This window comes from Rhinoraja longicauda, chromosome 5 (genome assembly GCF_053455715.1).
Source record: "Rhinoraja longicauda isolate Sanriku21f chromosome 5, sRhiLon1.1, whole genome shotgun sequence".
Taxonomy (NCBI): domain Eukaryota; kingdom Metazoa; phylum Chordata; class Chondrichthyes; order Rajiformes; family Arhynchobatidae; genus Rhinoraja; species Rhinoraja longicauda.
The window spans coordinates 27954020-27969131 of NC_135957.1; the positions used below are offsets into that span (position 1 = coordinate 27954020).

Consider the following 15112-nt stretch of genomic DNA (forward strand, 5'->3'; position numbering starts at 1 on the left):
GAGCCTTCTTTCTTTTTTCTGTTTTTTTGCTGCTTCTCTTTATTTATCTTCCATCTACCAGACACTCAACTCCACCCTCCCCATCCCTGACCTGGCTCCATTTGTCCACCATCCATCGCCTCTTCCCAGTGCGCTAACCGCATCTCACTTCTGTCACAGCAGTCCCCGCTGCAGGGTTTGTGACCCGAAATATCAACCATTCCTTTTCATTCACAGATGCTGCTTGACCTGCTGAATTCCTCCAGCAGATTGTTTGTTGCTCCAAGCTTGTGTTGTTTGCCAGTGCACACTATTGTTCGTATGTGAGTGCTGCCCTGCATTCAATGTGTTTAATGTGCAGAAGACGTGGAAACAATCTGGTGTTTTTGAAGAACTGTGCTATACGTAACATTGTCTAATTAATAAATGTTATTGCAATATTTATGTCCATTATTTATTAAAGCATCTTGTTTATTCTCATTCTCTCCATATATTTCAGAACTATCCTTTTCAAAATGTATGGTTAAGTTGTGTCTGGAAGTAAATAATATTTCCATAGAATTCTACTTAGAGTAAGGTAGACACAAAACGCTGGAGTAACTCAGTGGGTCAGGCAGCATCTCGGGAGAGTAGGAATGGGTGACGTTTCGGGTCGAGAAGAATGGTCTCGACAACATTGAGTCTGTGTTTCTCTCCCAAGATGCTACCTGATCCGCTGAGTTACTCCAGCATTTTATAGACAATAGACAATAGAAAATAGGTGCAGGAGAAGGCCATTCGGCCCTTCGAGCCAGCACAGCCATTCAATGTGATCATGGCTGATCATTCTCAATTAGTACCCCGTTCCTGCCTTCTCCCCATACCCCCTGACTGCGCTATCCTTAAGAGCTCTATCTAGCTCTCTCTTGAATGTATTCAGAGAATTGGCCTCCACTGCCCTCTGAGGCAGAGAATTCCACAGATTCACAACTCTCTGATTAAAAAAGTTTTTCCTCATCTCTGTTCTAAATGGCCTACCCCTTATTCTTAAACTGTGGCCCCTGTTTCTGGACTCCCCGAACATTGGGAACATGTTTCCTGCCTCTAACGTGTCCAATCCCTTAATAATTTTAAACGTTTCGATAAGATCCCCTCTCATCCTTCTAAATTCCAGTGTATACAAACCTAGTCGTTCCAGTCTTTCAACATATGACAGTCCCACCATTCCGGGAATTAACCTAGTAAACCTACGCTGCACGCCCTCAATAGCAAGAATATCCTTCCTCAAATTTGGAGACCAAAACTGCACACAGTACTCCAGGTGCGGTCTCACTAGGGCCCTGTACAACTGCAGAAGGACCTCTTTGCTCCTATACTCAACTCCTCTTCTTATGAAGGCCAACATTTCATTGGCTTTCTTCACTGCCTGCTGTACCTGCATGCTTCCTTTCAGTGACTGATGCACTAAGACACCCAGATCACGTTGTACGTCCCCTTTTCCTAACTTGACACCATTCAGATAATAATCTGCCTTCCTATTCTTACCACCAAAGTGGATAACCTCACATTTATCTACATTAAACTGCATCTGCCATGTATCCGCCCACTCACACAACCTGTCCAAGTCACACTGCAACCTCATAGCATCTTCCTCACAGTTCACACTGCCACCTAGCTTTGTATATTCGGTGTCTACCTTCGATTTAGACCAGCATCTGCAGGGTTTTTTTCCTATCTATTTAGAGTAAGTCTGTTGTACCACAATAAAAGCAAAGCAATTATTGTGGAATACAATTTTTAAATGACCTAAAATAATCCAAATCCCAGTTTCACTCACAGACCATCCTCCTGAACAAAGTTATAGATTCCAAACTGGAGATTTAAAAAAAAATGTTGTTCTTTCAAAAGTAGATTAGCTCTCAATGAAGATTGGATACAGCTGACTTGGCCCCAGCCCCGCCCTTCATCATTGTCTCCTAGTTAAAGGAGGGATAGCTTTCATGTATTCTGATATGATTGATCAGTAAACAACTGTCCTGATGTGACTGAATTATAAAACTGTTGACTGGAACAGTGTGTAAGCGGCAAGTGCTGTATGATAATGAATGCCTTGTCTACCAGTGTCATCCAGGTGTGAGTACGAATAAACATCGGTGCGTTTGATTAATGCATTGTTAAACATGCCTGTTTAATGCAGCCGATATCACGCTTTCAATTTGCACCTTTCCTTTTCATGAGTCAGTTGGATCATGTTGAATACCTGTCATTCTTCCACTGTTTTGGAACTGATTATCCCTTGCTGCAGTAATTATTTTGCTAATGATCCTGTGTCCAAATCAGCCAAAGGACATCATGTAGATGTAATTCAAATTAAATAATGCCTGGATCAAAGATTCATCAACATGCCTTTTCCTGATATTATTTTTTGCTTTTGGTGTTTTGTTTTCCAAGACTATCATTACCCTTTATTCCTCGTGTAAAGCAATGATCTTTACTCTTTGTAAAGTTATTACGGTGCTACATAACATAACATAACATAACATAACAACGCTTGAGAGATGCTTATAACTTGTCAAAGTAACCTAATTCTACTCGACTCGTATTTGAAGTTCTGTATTATTGAAAAATGTGGTTTAACTGAAGCAAGCAGCTCAGACATAAACTTGTTTTGATTAGTCATCCATCTTCAGCATTGTGTGCATGTGTTAGAATATAGAACATGGAAAAGCAGAGTTACAGGCCTTTCAGCCAACATCTGTGCCGAACATGATGCCAAGCTAAAATAATCTCACCTGCCTGCACATGACCCATACTCATGTACTCCCTGCATTTGCTATCTAAAAGGGTCTTACACGTTACTCATGTGTAGGTTACATATAATATATGTATGATTTATGTTTTTGTGTCTAGTTTCTACTTTTAGTATAAGAAAATAACTATAGATGCTGGTACAAATCGAAGGTATTTATTCACAAAATGCTGGAGTAACTCAGCAGGTCAGGCAGCATCTCAGGAGAGAAGGAATGGGTGACGTTTCGGGTCGAGACCCTTCTTCAGACTGAAGGGTCTTCAGAAGAAGGGTCTCGACCCGAAACGTCACCCATTCCTTCTCTCCTGAGATGCTGCCTGACCTGCTGAGTTACTCCAGCATTTTGTGAATAAATAGTTTCTACTTTTGTTCATTCGATCTCGCTGTGCTCTGCCAGAGGTTGCTCATGAGTTGATCTGCCAGATGCTGCTATGGGGTTTAGTTTTAGTTTTAGAGATACAGCGCAGAACCAGACCCTTCAGCCCATCTAGTCTGCACCGACCAGCGATCCCCCCAGATTAACATTATCCTACACTGGGGACAATTTTTACATTTATACCAAGCCAATTAACCTACAAACCTATATGTCTTTGGAGTGTGGGAGGATACCGAAGTTCTCGGAGAAAACCCACGCAGGACACGAGGAGAACATACAAACTCCGTACAGACAGCACTCGTAGCCAGGATCGCACCCAGGTGTCTGGTGCTGTGAGCGTTTTAAGGCAGCAACTCTCCCGCTGCGCCACCGTGCTGGTTGTTATTGGATTTCCCCTGTTATCCACATATCATACCTTTGTGGTGGTTGTTTTTATTTATTGGCCCTCTGACTGCTCATCGGTGCAGGCTCAGTAGATCAACTCAATCAATGGGCCAAGAATTGTAAGTGCTGCTGGTAATTGTTAGCATCAAACAAGCTTCCTGGTTATAGCTCATGGCCTAGGAGGGAGGAGCAAGTTGGTGACAAGTAACAGCCATCACATACTAGTGTTGTCAAAGACTCAAAAGAAACAGAGCAATCACATATACATTCAACTTTGCACCTTGAGGTAATTTGACCAATTGTTGTTGATGTCACATGTATCAGAGAGAGTCTAAGGAGTTAAGCTAGAAATTAAAAACTGCAATAATTTCAGATTATCAACAACAGAACATAAAGTCTCACCCTAATTGTGTTTTGCATAATGTCTTGTTTTTTTGCATATTCTTTTCATCAGAAGTTACGCAATATATGTATACTTTGTGGAGGTTATGTTTTTGTGTGTTTGCCTTATTCCATTTGCATGTGATACTGCTGCAAGCAAGATTTTCATTGTACCTGTCCCTCACTTGTGCATAGGACAATAAACTCCACTTGATATTTAGATTGTCACCAGAACTGTGTGCATACAGTATCTGCATAATATTCAAATGGACATTTTGATTGTGGAATAAGTGAAATCCCTTGATTATCGATTAGCTTGGATTTGGTTAATGTTGAGGACTGAAGGGCATGACTAGAGTGAGTCAGGCAGGAAGCAAGAATGTGTCGGATGGAACTGCAGATGCTGGCTTAAACCAAAGATAGACACAAAAAGCTGGAGTAACTGAGCGGGACAGGCAGCATCTCTGGAGAGAAGGGATGGGTGACATTTTTGGCTCGAGACCCTACTTCAGACAACGGAAGCAAGAACCTTAGGCTTTCATGCTGCATGTGAAAAAATAACGGTGGAAAGGGTGGGTAGCGTGACAATGGCAGTTTGTCACAATTCAGGTGGGAAAAGTGGAAAGGAATGGGATAGTGGTGGTTGCCTGCATTGTCTGGTGCTCCACTCTGGTCTTGTTGTCTGACACACTTTCTTGATGACTGGAGAAGAAGTTGAAACCAGAAAGGGAGGATCTAATTGCTGCAGCACAAATGGAAATCAATGATAAACATAGAACTGGAAATGGTTTTGATGAAAAGTCATTCAATGAACTGAATGTGAAGCCCAAAGGATGAGGAATATGCTGGCAAAGACATTCGGGGAAAGAGGAGATGTGCCTTTGCAACTGGTTCATCTTAATATGGGCAGGTATTGTGGTCTTGATGAATGGGATCATTAGGGTTGACAAGCTTAAGAAAAGATGGGAATGGGTGTGGTGGTGGGTGTTGGTGGACGTCACAGATACATTTATAAAAGAGAAAATCAAGGCCGCAGAACTAAGCAGAGAATGACACAAATGGCTAGTGTCATTAACAAAAATTGCACATCAGCCGGTACGATCAAATCAAAGAAAATAACAGAAAGATCAAATTATATGTGCTCAGGTGCTCAATTGGAAAGCATAAAGCATTAATTGCAATCTGAGTAGATAAAATAGTTCAATCTTACAGAGACATGGTTGCACGGTGATGAAAGGGAAACTAAGTATTCCGGGACTGCATGACACTAAGACAAAGCAGGGGATGATGGGCAGGCTTGGCAATGAAGGCTGATGTAAAAGCAATAGTGAGCAATGATTTTGGCTCAGAGAAAACAAGTAGAATCAATATAGGTGTAATAAGAGAAAATAAGGGTTAAAAAACCCTTATGGGAGCAGTTTATAGGCTTCCTAACAGCTTCTACACTGCAGGAACTGCTTTTAATCATGAAATTAGACGTCCCTTACCCTAGAGGCTCATGAATTCTTGTTTGTTGAATTCGTTTAAGGCTGAAGTAGGTTTAAAGACAGCAAGGAGATGAAGAGATATGGAGGCCTAACAGACATATAGACGAGGCGTAGGATCAGCCATCATCTCTGTGAACCAGCAAGGCCATTCTTATTTTACTATAATGGTATCAAGATTTTGATCAAAGATTTGATAATGGGGGAGTCTGAAGTTGCAGGTGACTGGATTATTCTTGCATTTTTTTCTACTTCCACAATAACAGAAGAAAGAGGGACCCAGCGTGGTGGGGTGGAGGCCGCCGAGAACGAAGAGGGACCACCTGGACTAGAATGAGTACTTTGTAACTTTGTCTCAGTATCACAGGTGATACTTAGACAAAACAGGAGATGATGGGCAGCCTTGGCAATGAAGGCTGATGTGATAGCAATAGTGAGCAATGATTTTGGCTCAGGGAAAACAAGAAAATAAGCAAGCCCACCTTGTGCACCAGCATTTTAGTTGCAGCTCCGTGCACTGCCAAATTTAAGGAAATTAGAAGAGGGAGGATCACAAAAGTTTTAAAGAATCTAGAAAGACGCCTGCTATGAGTAAATCGCAGTGACCTTGACTTCATCATTGCATATTTTTGTGTTTTCAATTTACATTTTTGAACTGGAAAGCTGTTGAGCTGTTGAATTCAATATGATAAGTTAATTATTTGTGCAGATCCCAACATTTGACTTTAGTAAAGAGTAACAAGCAGAATATGCATATTTTCATGTCAATATATAGGCTGTTTTCTTGTAATGCTACTAAATTTAGTGTTTGTACGATTTTTTAAAGCACAGAACTGTTACACTTCGCAGACAGCCTGTTGGTGGAATGGGTCTAAGTATTAAGGTGAGTGTCATTCTCTCTGCCTTCCTATTTATATTATTAACATTCTGTGCTAATGTGCATAATGGTTTCTCACTGTTTTCTCTTTGTTCTTCAGGGAGGTGCTGAACATAGTGTGCCAGTCGTCATATCGAAAATCTTTAAAGATCAAGCAGGTACATTTATTTTTAATTAACATTTTCTTCCTGCACCTTTTGAAAAAATAACTTATTCTCTTTGCATGTTTGTGTTTGTTGGTGTCAGTGCAAAAGGAAAAAAGTGTGCTAAGATGGTGTTAAGGTTCAATGATTGAAGGATATTTCACTCAAGAGTCATAGAAACAGTGGCCCCACTCATCCATGCCGACCAAGATGTCCCATCCAAGCTAGTCCCATTTGATCGCGCCTGGCCCATAACCCTCTAAACTTTTCCTATCCATGTTTCTGTAAAAATGTCCTTTAAATGTTGTTATTGTACCTGCTCTAGCAGCTTTTTCCATATACCCACCACCCTCGATTTGGCTGAAGAAGGGTCGCGACCCGAAACGTCACCCATTCCTTCTCTCCAGAGATGCTGCCTGACCCGCTGAGTTACTCCAGCATTTTGTGATACCCTCGATTTGAATATGCTGCCCCTCAAGTTCCTGAAATCCACCATTGACCTTAAATTCCATTGACCAACCAATATATAGGCTCATAGTCAAACAGCATGGAAACAGGCCCTTCAAGCCACCTCATCCATGCCAATCAACATGTCCAATCCACACTAGTCCCATTTGCCCGGGTTGGACAGTTACATTTTGTTCAAGTCTTCTTTTCCGATAATAGAAATTCCATGGAAAACATTAGCCATTTGCTCTGAATCCCTTTGGCATGGTGCCAGGCAAACCAAATTTTAATCTTTCCCAAAGCAGTAAACAAATCCCATTTCATGATCAGATTGGATGGCACTCAAAAGTCTGTGGAGCCATGTGTTTTTCTTTCTTCTCTATTAATTTTACATATGCAATCGACAATTACTTATTTCAACAGTAGTGATTGAAAACTTGAGACAGTTGCTGTGGAAGTTCCAATCAAAACTGATTTTTGAAATAACTTTTGAGACCGTTTCTGCAAAAAATATCAGAAACCTGCCATATATTCGAGAGATTCTTCAGAACCATGAAGAAAGTTTACTCCACTAGGGCATACGTGCTTAACAGTGCTTGTGTTTCATAAAAATCAGTTCACCACCTGCCAGATATTTTGAAAGACAAATCCACGTATTGCTCAGCACATCATGCCAGTTTAATATCTCATTAATCACCACTGATTCAAGTATATCATCATCAGTAATACATTCAGACTGCTGCACTGAAAAAAGAACTGCAATGCCAAGTTCCTTGTTGGCAAGGCACATAGCCAAATCCAGCCTGAACGTATTCATCAGACATAATGAAGTTAGGCCCACTTTAACTGGTCATTACGAAGAAAGGTAAAATGTCTTCTTAAATTATTCTGAAAGCTGTGAAAGACCAGTGAGATATTGTGGAGGAGTATTCAATTTGTTCTTGAGCGTCGGCATCCAGGTGCTTTGTAAATTGTGATTTAAATGTGGTTACTCTTCAGAAAGAGCAACAAGGAGCAAATGTTTAAAATGACATCTTCTTTCCCACATTTCCAGAAGCAGCTTTATTTTTAGTTTAGGGATACAGCACGGAAGCAGGCCGTTCGACCCATCGAGTCTGCGCCAACCAGCGACCTCCTTACGCATACTAGGGACAATTTAGGTCCTACAGACTAGGGACAATTTACAATCTTTACCGAAGCCAATTAACCTACAAACATATACGTATTTAGCGAAGGTATTTATTCACAAAATGCTGGAGTAACTCAGCAGGTCAGGCAGCATCTCGGGAGAGAAGGAATGGGTGACGTTTCGGATCAAGACCCTTCTTCAGACTAATATACGTAACTAGAGTGTGGGAGGAAATCAGAGCACCCAGTGAAAACCCACACAGTCACGGGCAGAATGCACAAACTCCGCACAGACAGCACCCGTAGTCAGGATCTAACCTGGGTCTCGGGCGCTGAAAGGCAGCAACTCTACCACAGTGCCACTGTGCCAGCAGAACTTCAACACATTCTCAAGGGGGAGGGGGAGCAGCCAGAAGTCGTTATGAACATTGGCATAAATTACATACTCAGGAAAAGGGATGAGCTCCTGCAAGGTGATATAGGGATTTAAACAAAAGGTTAAAAATCAGGATCACAAGGGTAGAAATCTCTGGATTACGCCTGGTGCTATGACATATCTCACAAAAACATAGGCATAATTTGAGCCCAGGGGGCATCAAATAACCTCACCTTTGATTATGTTTTTTGAAGAAGTAACCAAGAAGGTTTTCCTAGATCAGATTTGTGAATAGATGGGAATTATAATTCAGCATGGCAGAGCTCAGTTAAGACGTAAAGTAGCCTGCAGCAGGAGTATTTGTCATACATTTTTAATTATATTTTGAATGGATCAAAAATGTCAGTGTAAAATCAAAAAGTCTGTTACTGAAACATGGATACCTTACGTGATTGGGTAAATGATTAGATAACTTTCTTACCTAACCGATCTTGAAATGAACTGAAGCTTGTTCCCATGGTCACCCCCCTTTCAGATGTCCCCCTTCCCCACTCTCCATACAATTTACCAGGATTTTCTTTGATTCCTTCCCAGTTACCAGGAAGGGTCTTTAACTTCAAATATGTTAGCTCTGTTTTTCTTCCCACAGATGTGACCTGACCTGCAGAGTATTTCCAGCATTTTCTATTTTAATTTAGATATCCTGCAACTGCAGTTTTATTTTCACTTCACAGGCAGTCCTCTTGCCATTACCAACACTTCACTTTTAACGGGTTTAAGTGCCTTTTGCAGCAGGAAACTTATCACCTGTCAACCCTCGGTAGCAAGAAGAGTAGAATTATTTGTGATTTGAACTTTTAAGTGCTTCTTCCTGAATGCAGAACAGTGAGGAAGTGTGCTATTTAAAATTGATACCAAGATATTCCACTATTTATTTTGGAGCAGTTAAAAATAGCATCAAGGAGGTCGTTAATGACATTTTAACACTGGAAAATGGCATTGATGAATATCTAAGTGGTAGTATTGGGAACGGTGAGAATAAACTATCAATTAGAGTCATCGAGTCATGCAGCGTGGAAACAGGTCCTTCGGCCCAACTTGCCCATACTGGCCAACATGTCCCAGCTACACGAGTCCCGCCTGCGTTTGGCCCATATCTCTCTAAAACTGTCTTATCCATGTACCTGTCTAATTGTTTCTTAAACAATTATTTCTTAAACTATTTGTTCTAAAAATCTGTTTAGCTGACTAAGGTCTGTCCTCGTTTCCCTGTGTGAAGCATATGTATCTCAAACATTAGGTTAACTCCTAACTGCCCTCTGTAGTGCCTGGGGATGGACATCAAACGCTGGCCCTGTCACCAAGGTGAACACACTGTAAACACATAAATCAAACAAATCCACATTGCTCTCTTCACAATTAGGTTTTCCAATGAAATGCAATGGTAACTTAGAAATAGTTTTGCTTACTTTTATTCAGCACTTTACAACCTTCCAGAATCAACAATGAGATTAACAATTTCAGATCATAATCCTGGTTCTCAATTTTTCTTGACAGTTGTTGTGGTGATGGATTTGCAGTTGCTATTTTCAACTGCTCTAGGCACATCTTTTGCTCCTGTACTTGTCCAATTGCCATCTCCATTTTTTTGTGCTCTTATCCATTCACCAGTTCATTACTCTTACCTTCCATCCTATTTAAGGCCTTTCTTTGTGATCTTTCCCTCGATCCCTCTCCCTGATTCAGTATTATTAAATATCTTGGAAGCACAAGTGACTGAGGAGTGTCTTGGATGTTAAATAACTTGGAGATATCCCAGTGTTTCCTGTTCGAATGGTTGTAGGTCATCTTTCTTTCGTTTTTTTTATCTCCCTCTCCAAATTTTCTATTTCTTGTTTTGTTTCTTTCAAATGGAAAGTGTGATGTGTTTGTCAAAGGAGGGAACAATTGAAGGCTGTGGAAGCTTTTAACTAACCATCTTCACATTCTCTTCCCTTTCTCCCATATTTCCATTTCTTCCACTCCGAACTATATTTGCAATATACCGCACCTCATATTCTGCTTAGGCACTTTTCAAACTAACGGTATGAATATTGAATTCTCTATTTTTATCCAACTATCCAACAATTTTCTTATATATTTTTAAATATTTTTTCCTTCCACCTGGGCATGCTTCCATTTCCCCCCCTTCTTTTCCACCTACATTCCTTCCTCTGGCTTCACGATACATATTTCTTCTATCCTTATTTCACAACCTTTGTGATTTTATCTCTGGTTTTTGTCCAAACATCTGTCTTTCAAAACCCCCTGTACCTGCCTACCTAGTCTGACTGGTTCACGCACTACTCCAACTACGGAGAGCTTACCATTGCATCTAAGCAACTTCCCCATTCATCGCAATCTGGTTTGTTAATACCTTGGAGTAAGGTGCGGCTTCCTTGCTGATTCTGTAGCTTCATCAGTTTCTCAGCATGTTCATGCTCTTCATGAGACTGCTCCAGGAAAGCAACTGGCCAAGTTCTCCAAAGAAGCGTCATCACAGTCAAAGTAGGAGGACATGGAGAGGTAGACATAGAATGTCAGGCTTTGTCTTGTCTCACCTCTCTTCCAGCTTTCTCCAACACCCCCTCCTCCTCCCCAGCACAATTAGCCTGAAAAGGGGTCCTGACCCAAAACGTCACCTATCCATGTTCTCCAGAGTTGCTGCCTGACCTACTGAATTACTCCACCACTTTGGGTCTTTTTTGGAAACCAGCATCTGCAGTTCCTTGTACCCAGCTGAACAAGATCACGATGTAATTTTTGATATTCATCTTCACTTTCCACCATACCATCCACTTTCATGTCATCTGCAAACTTACTAATCGTGCTTTGTACATTCTCATCCAATTTGTGTGGTATTCTTAATGTATTGACACACTTTGTCTCCAACAGCACCCCAGTGAATATGTGCTGCAGCTTTTTCACTGTTTCCTTAATAATCTCCATAAAACTGTGCCTAAAACTCCATGTTGTTTCTTGTACAAGCTCAGCATGACATCTTATTCTCTCTGAGCTTCTACATTATCAGGACAGTTTTTACTATCTTGACCAATTATTCCACCATGATTCATGTCCTGTTGGCGGCTCCCTAACCCCAGGGTGTCATCTGCCATCTGAGTTTATTCTGCCACATCTTTCAGCAGTTTCATAATTCTCACCTCCATCATATGTTGGCAGCAGTTCGGGAAAATGGCCAAATTACAGGCGGTAGACCTTCGTACAGTGACTGCAGGCCCACATGCCAGATTGGGACAGAAGAACTCTTTGTCTCCAGATTTGCCTGCGGGAGTCTGGTGCCAAGCTCGTCCGACATGAGAGTTTGGGAATATGGTTCTCCCAGATTATTCTTCATTAGGAAAGAGCAGCCTCGACATAAACTGCTGCTGCAAAAACTACACTCACTTATTTTATTCACAATCCTTTCCTTTCCAGCTCAGAAATGCCACTTCATCCATTTGGCCACATATCCATTCATTTCATCTGCAATTGCATACTTGATCTCACAGTCTCCATTCCAGGAAATAGACTATCGACTGACCTCTATTACAAACCCACTGACTCCCACAACTCTCTCGACTACACTTCTTCCCACCCTGCTTTCTATAAAGACTCTAACCCCTCCTCCCAATTCCTCCGTCCACGCCGCATCTGCGCCCAAGATAATGAATGAATGAATGAATAGGTTTATTGGCCAAGTATGTACACATACAAGGAATGAATGTCCCGCTCGCAAGTAACAACATGAACATACAGTGAACAATTAAGAGATGTTCCATACGAGGACATCCGGAATGTCTTCATTCTTTAGGAACGGGGGTTCCACTCTCCCATCACAGTGAGGCCCTCACTCGTGTCTCCTCAGTACCCCGCAGCTCCGCCTTTGCTTCCCCTCCCCCTCCCCCTAGTCGCAACAGAGACAAGTCCCCCTAGTACTTGCCTTCCACCCCATCAACCGTCACATACAATACATAATCCTCCGAAATTTCCGCCTCTTCCAACGGAAACCCACCGCTGGCCACATTTTCCCATCTCCACCCCTTTCCACCTTCCACAGAGACCATTCCCTCCCAACTCCCTGGTTAACTCATCCCTTCCCACCCAAACCACCCCTTCCTCAGGAACCTTCCCTTGCAATGCAGAAGATGCAACACCTGTTGCTATACCTCCTCCCTCGACTCTGTCCAGGGACTCCGACTGTCCTTTCAGGGAAGGCAAAGGTTCACTTGCACCTCCTCCAACCTCATCTACTATATCCGTTGTTCAAGATGCGGACTCTTATACATCGGCGAGACCAAACGCAGACTGGGCGATTGTTTCGCAGAACACCTTCGCTCAGCCCGCCTTAACCTACCTGATCTCACTGTTTATGGACACTTTAATTCTCCTTCCCATTCCTACACAGACCTTTCTGTCCTAGGTCTCCTCCATTGTCAGAGTGAGGCTAAACACACATTGGAGGAACAGCATCTCATATTTTGCTTGGGTAGCTTACAGCCCAGTGGTATGAATATTGATTTCTCTCACTTCAGGTAGCCCCAGCATTCCCTCTCTCTCTCCCTCCCCCACCCAAGTCACACAAGCTTCTCACTTTCACCTACAATCAGCTAACAATAGCCTGTTTCCTTTATCATTGTTACTTTTTTGCATATCTTTCATTCATTGGTCTTTATTTCTCCACATCACTGTCTATATCTATAGTATAGGTGTCAGAGATTATGGGGAGAAAGCAGGAGAATGGGGTTAGGAGGGAGAGATAGATCAGCCATGATTGAATGGTGGAGTAAACTTGATGGGCCGAATGGCCTAATTGTACTATTCCTTATGACCTAATAAACATCATAATTGGTGGGTCTATTGTTTTTATTTTCTATGTTTCTTCTTAAAATTTGAGGCATTCAATTTATTTAACAAATCCTGCATTTTGTAATCTTCTTATCAGTAATGTACCTGTTCAAAGATCCTTCTCGTGTTGTTCTTGTTTCCTTCATTCCTTTCAATCTCTCTGAATTAATCATATTTATTTTGGAGTTTGGTTTGGTTTGTAGATTTTAAATCCTAAATGTTTATTATTATGTTTAAATGTAGTCCTTTCTATCACTGATCTAAACAGATGGTAATTTTTAATAATTCTATATTTCACTAAGGAGTGCAAGTTAAAAATCCTTCCTTTAAAGCATCAAAATCAATTTAACCCATTCAGATATAAATCTAAATTAGTATAATCAGAGGCTAATTTGCAGTCTTAACAACCAGAATTCTAGACCATGGATCCATGGAGTTCAGCTGGGGAACTTAATTTCAGGTAACTAAACCTGGAAAGTTAATAAAAAATCTCTGAAATGGTAATAAGGAAAACTCTTAATTGTTGTGCAAAACCAGCAATTCTCAAAAACTGAGCAAACCATAAAGCTCTGGAGTAAGCCAGGAAGTGTCTGTGGACATTGCCTGACCCACTGAGTTCCTCCAGCCCTTTGTGTTTTGATCAAGATTTTAGCATCAGCATTTTCTTGTGCATCCATTCTTAAAAAATGTTTGTGTTGTTGATATTAGACAAGGGTGGTCTTAAGCTGCAGGATGATATTGATGTTGCTGAAATGGGCAGAGCAACGGCAGGTAAGGTTTAATCCTGAGAAGTGTGATGTGATACATATTGAATGGCATTGTAAACTTGGCTTACAAATCCAGGGATACCTGAAGGTGGCAGTACAAGTGGATAAGGTTGTGAAAAGGCATATGGGATACTTTCCTTCGCCATTTGGGTCTGTAGAAGGGTCCTGGCCCGAAACATCACCTGTCCATGTTCTCCCGAGATGCTGCCTGACCCACTACTTACTCCAGCACTTTGTGTTCCATGCAAGGTTCCAGCATCTGCAGTTCCTTGTGTCTGTACGAAACATTAATTAGTGCACGAGTGAAGAACAGTGTGAACAGGAAGTCCCATTCCCTCTCATATTTCTGTGTTTCCCCGAAACTCATTCTCTCACACACATAGTCACCAACTCTCTTTTATTAATCTTTCTCCCATTAAGTTAGACTAAGGTATCAATTAACCTGCCAGCATGTCTTTGGGATGTGGGATGAAGCTGGAGAAAACTCATTTGGTTATGGAGAGGCTATTCAAAGTCTTCACAGAGAACAATCCAATGTTCGAAATGAATCTGTCCATCGACCTGTCCATGCACCTGTGGTATATCAGCACCAACTTCTGCACCACAGTGCCTCCTTGAATTATGTGCAAAGACTTTACTAATGTTACCAATGTGGTAGTATTGATTGAGTCCTAAAAAAAAGCACTCATCGAGGTATTCCAGTGAGGCAGCATTGGAGGCTGCCATAATATATTCCTTTATTCGTCCCACACCGGGGAAATTTACAGTGTTACAGCAGCAAAGTGGATAGCAAGAGAGCAAGAGATCATTCATTATAAATAAATAAAAGATACATAAATTGTCATCAGTTTTCTGTGTGTTCTTAGCTGTTATTGTTGACTCGTCTGCTGGGAGCAGTGCTGGTTGTGCAGTCTCACAGCAGCGAGAAGGAAGGACCTCCTATATCTCTCCTTCACGCACTTGGGGTGACGGAGTCTGTCACTGAAGGAGCTACTCAGTGAAGTGACAGTGTCCTGCATGGGGTGGGAGTCATTGTCCAGCAGCGATGTTAGTTTTGCCATCGCCATGGAGATGAGGGAAAACAAAGGTCCCCCGTGT

At 41.5% G+C, this 15112-nt stretch overlaps 1 protein-coding gene across 1 annotated transcript in view; it reads left to right on the top strand.

The window, feature by feature from the left end:
- sntg2 (syntrophin, gamma 2) overlaps positions 1–15112 on the top strand; it is a 307771-nt gene that overhangs the window by 173522 nt on the left and 119137 nt on the right. Inside the window, exons 3-4 of the mRNA XM_078400085.1 lie at positions 6219–6275; positions 6370–6427. Coding sequence (XP_078256211.1) covers positions 6219–6275; positions 6370–6427 — 115 coding nt within the window. The remainder of the gene's footprint in view (positions 1–6218; positions 6276–6369; positions 6428–15112) is intronic.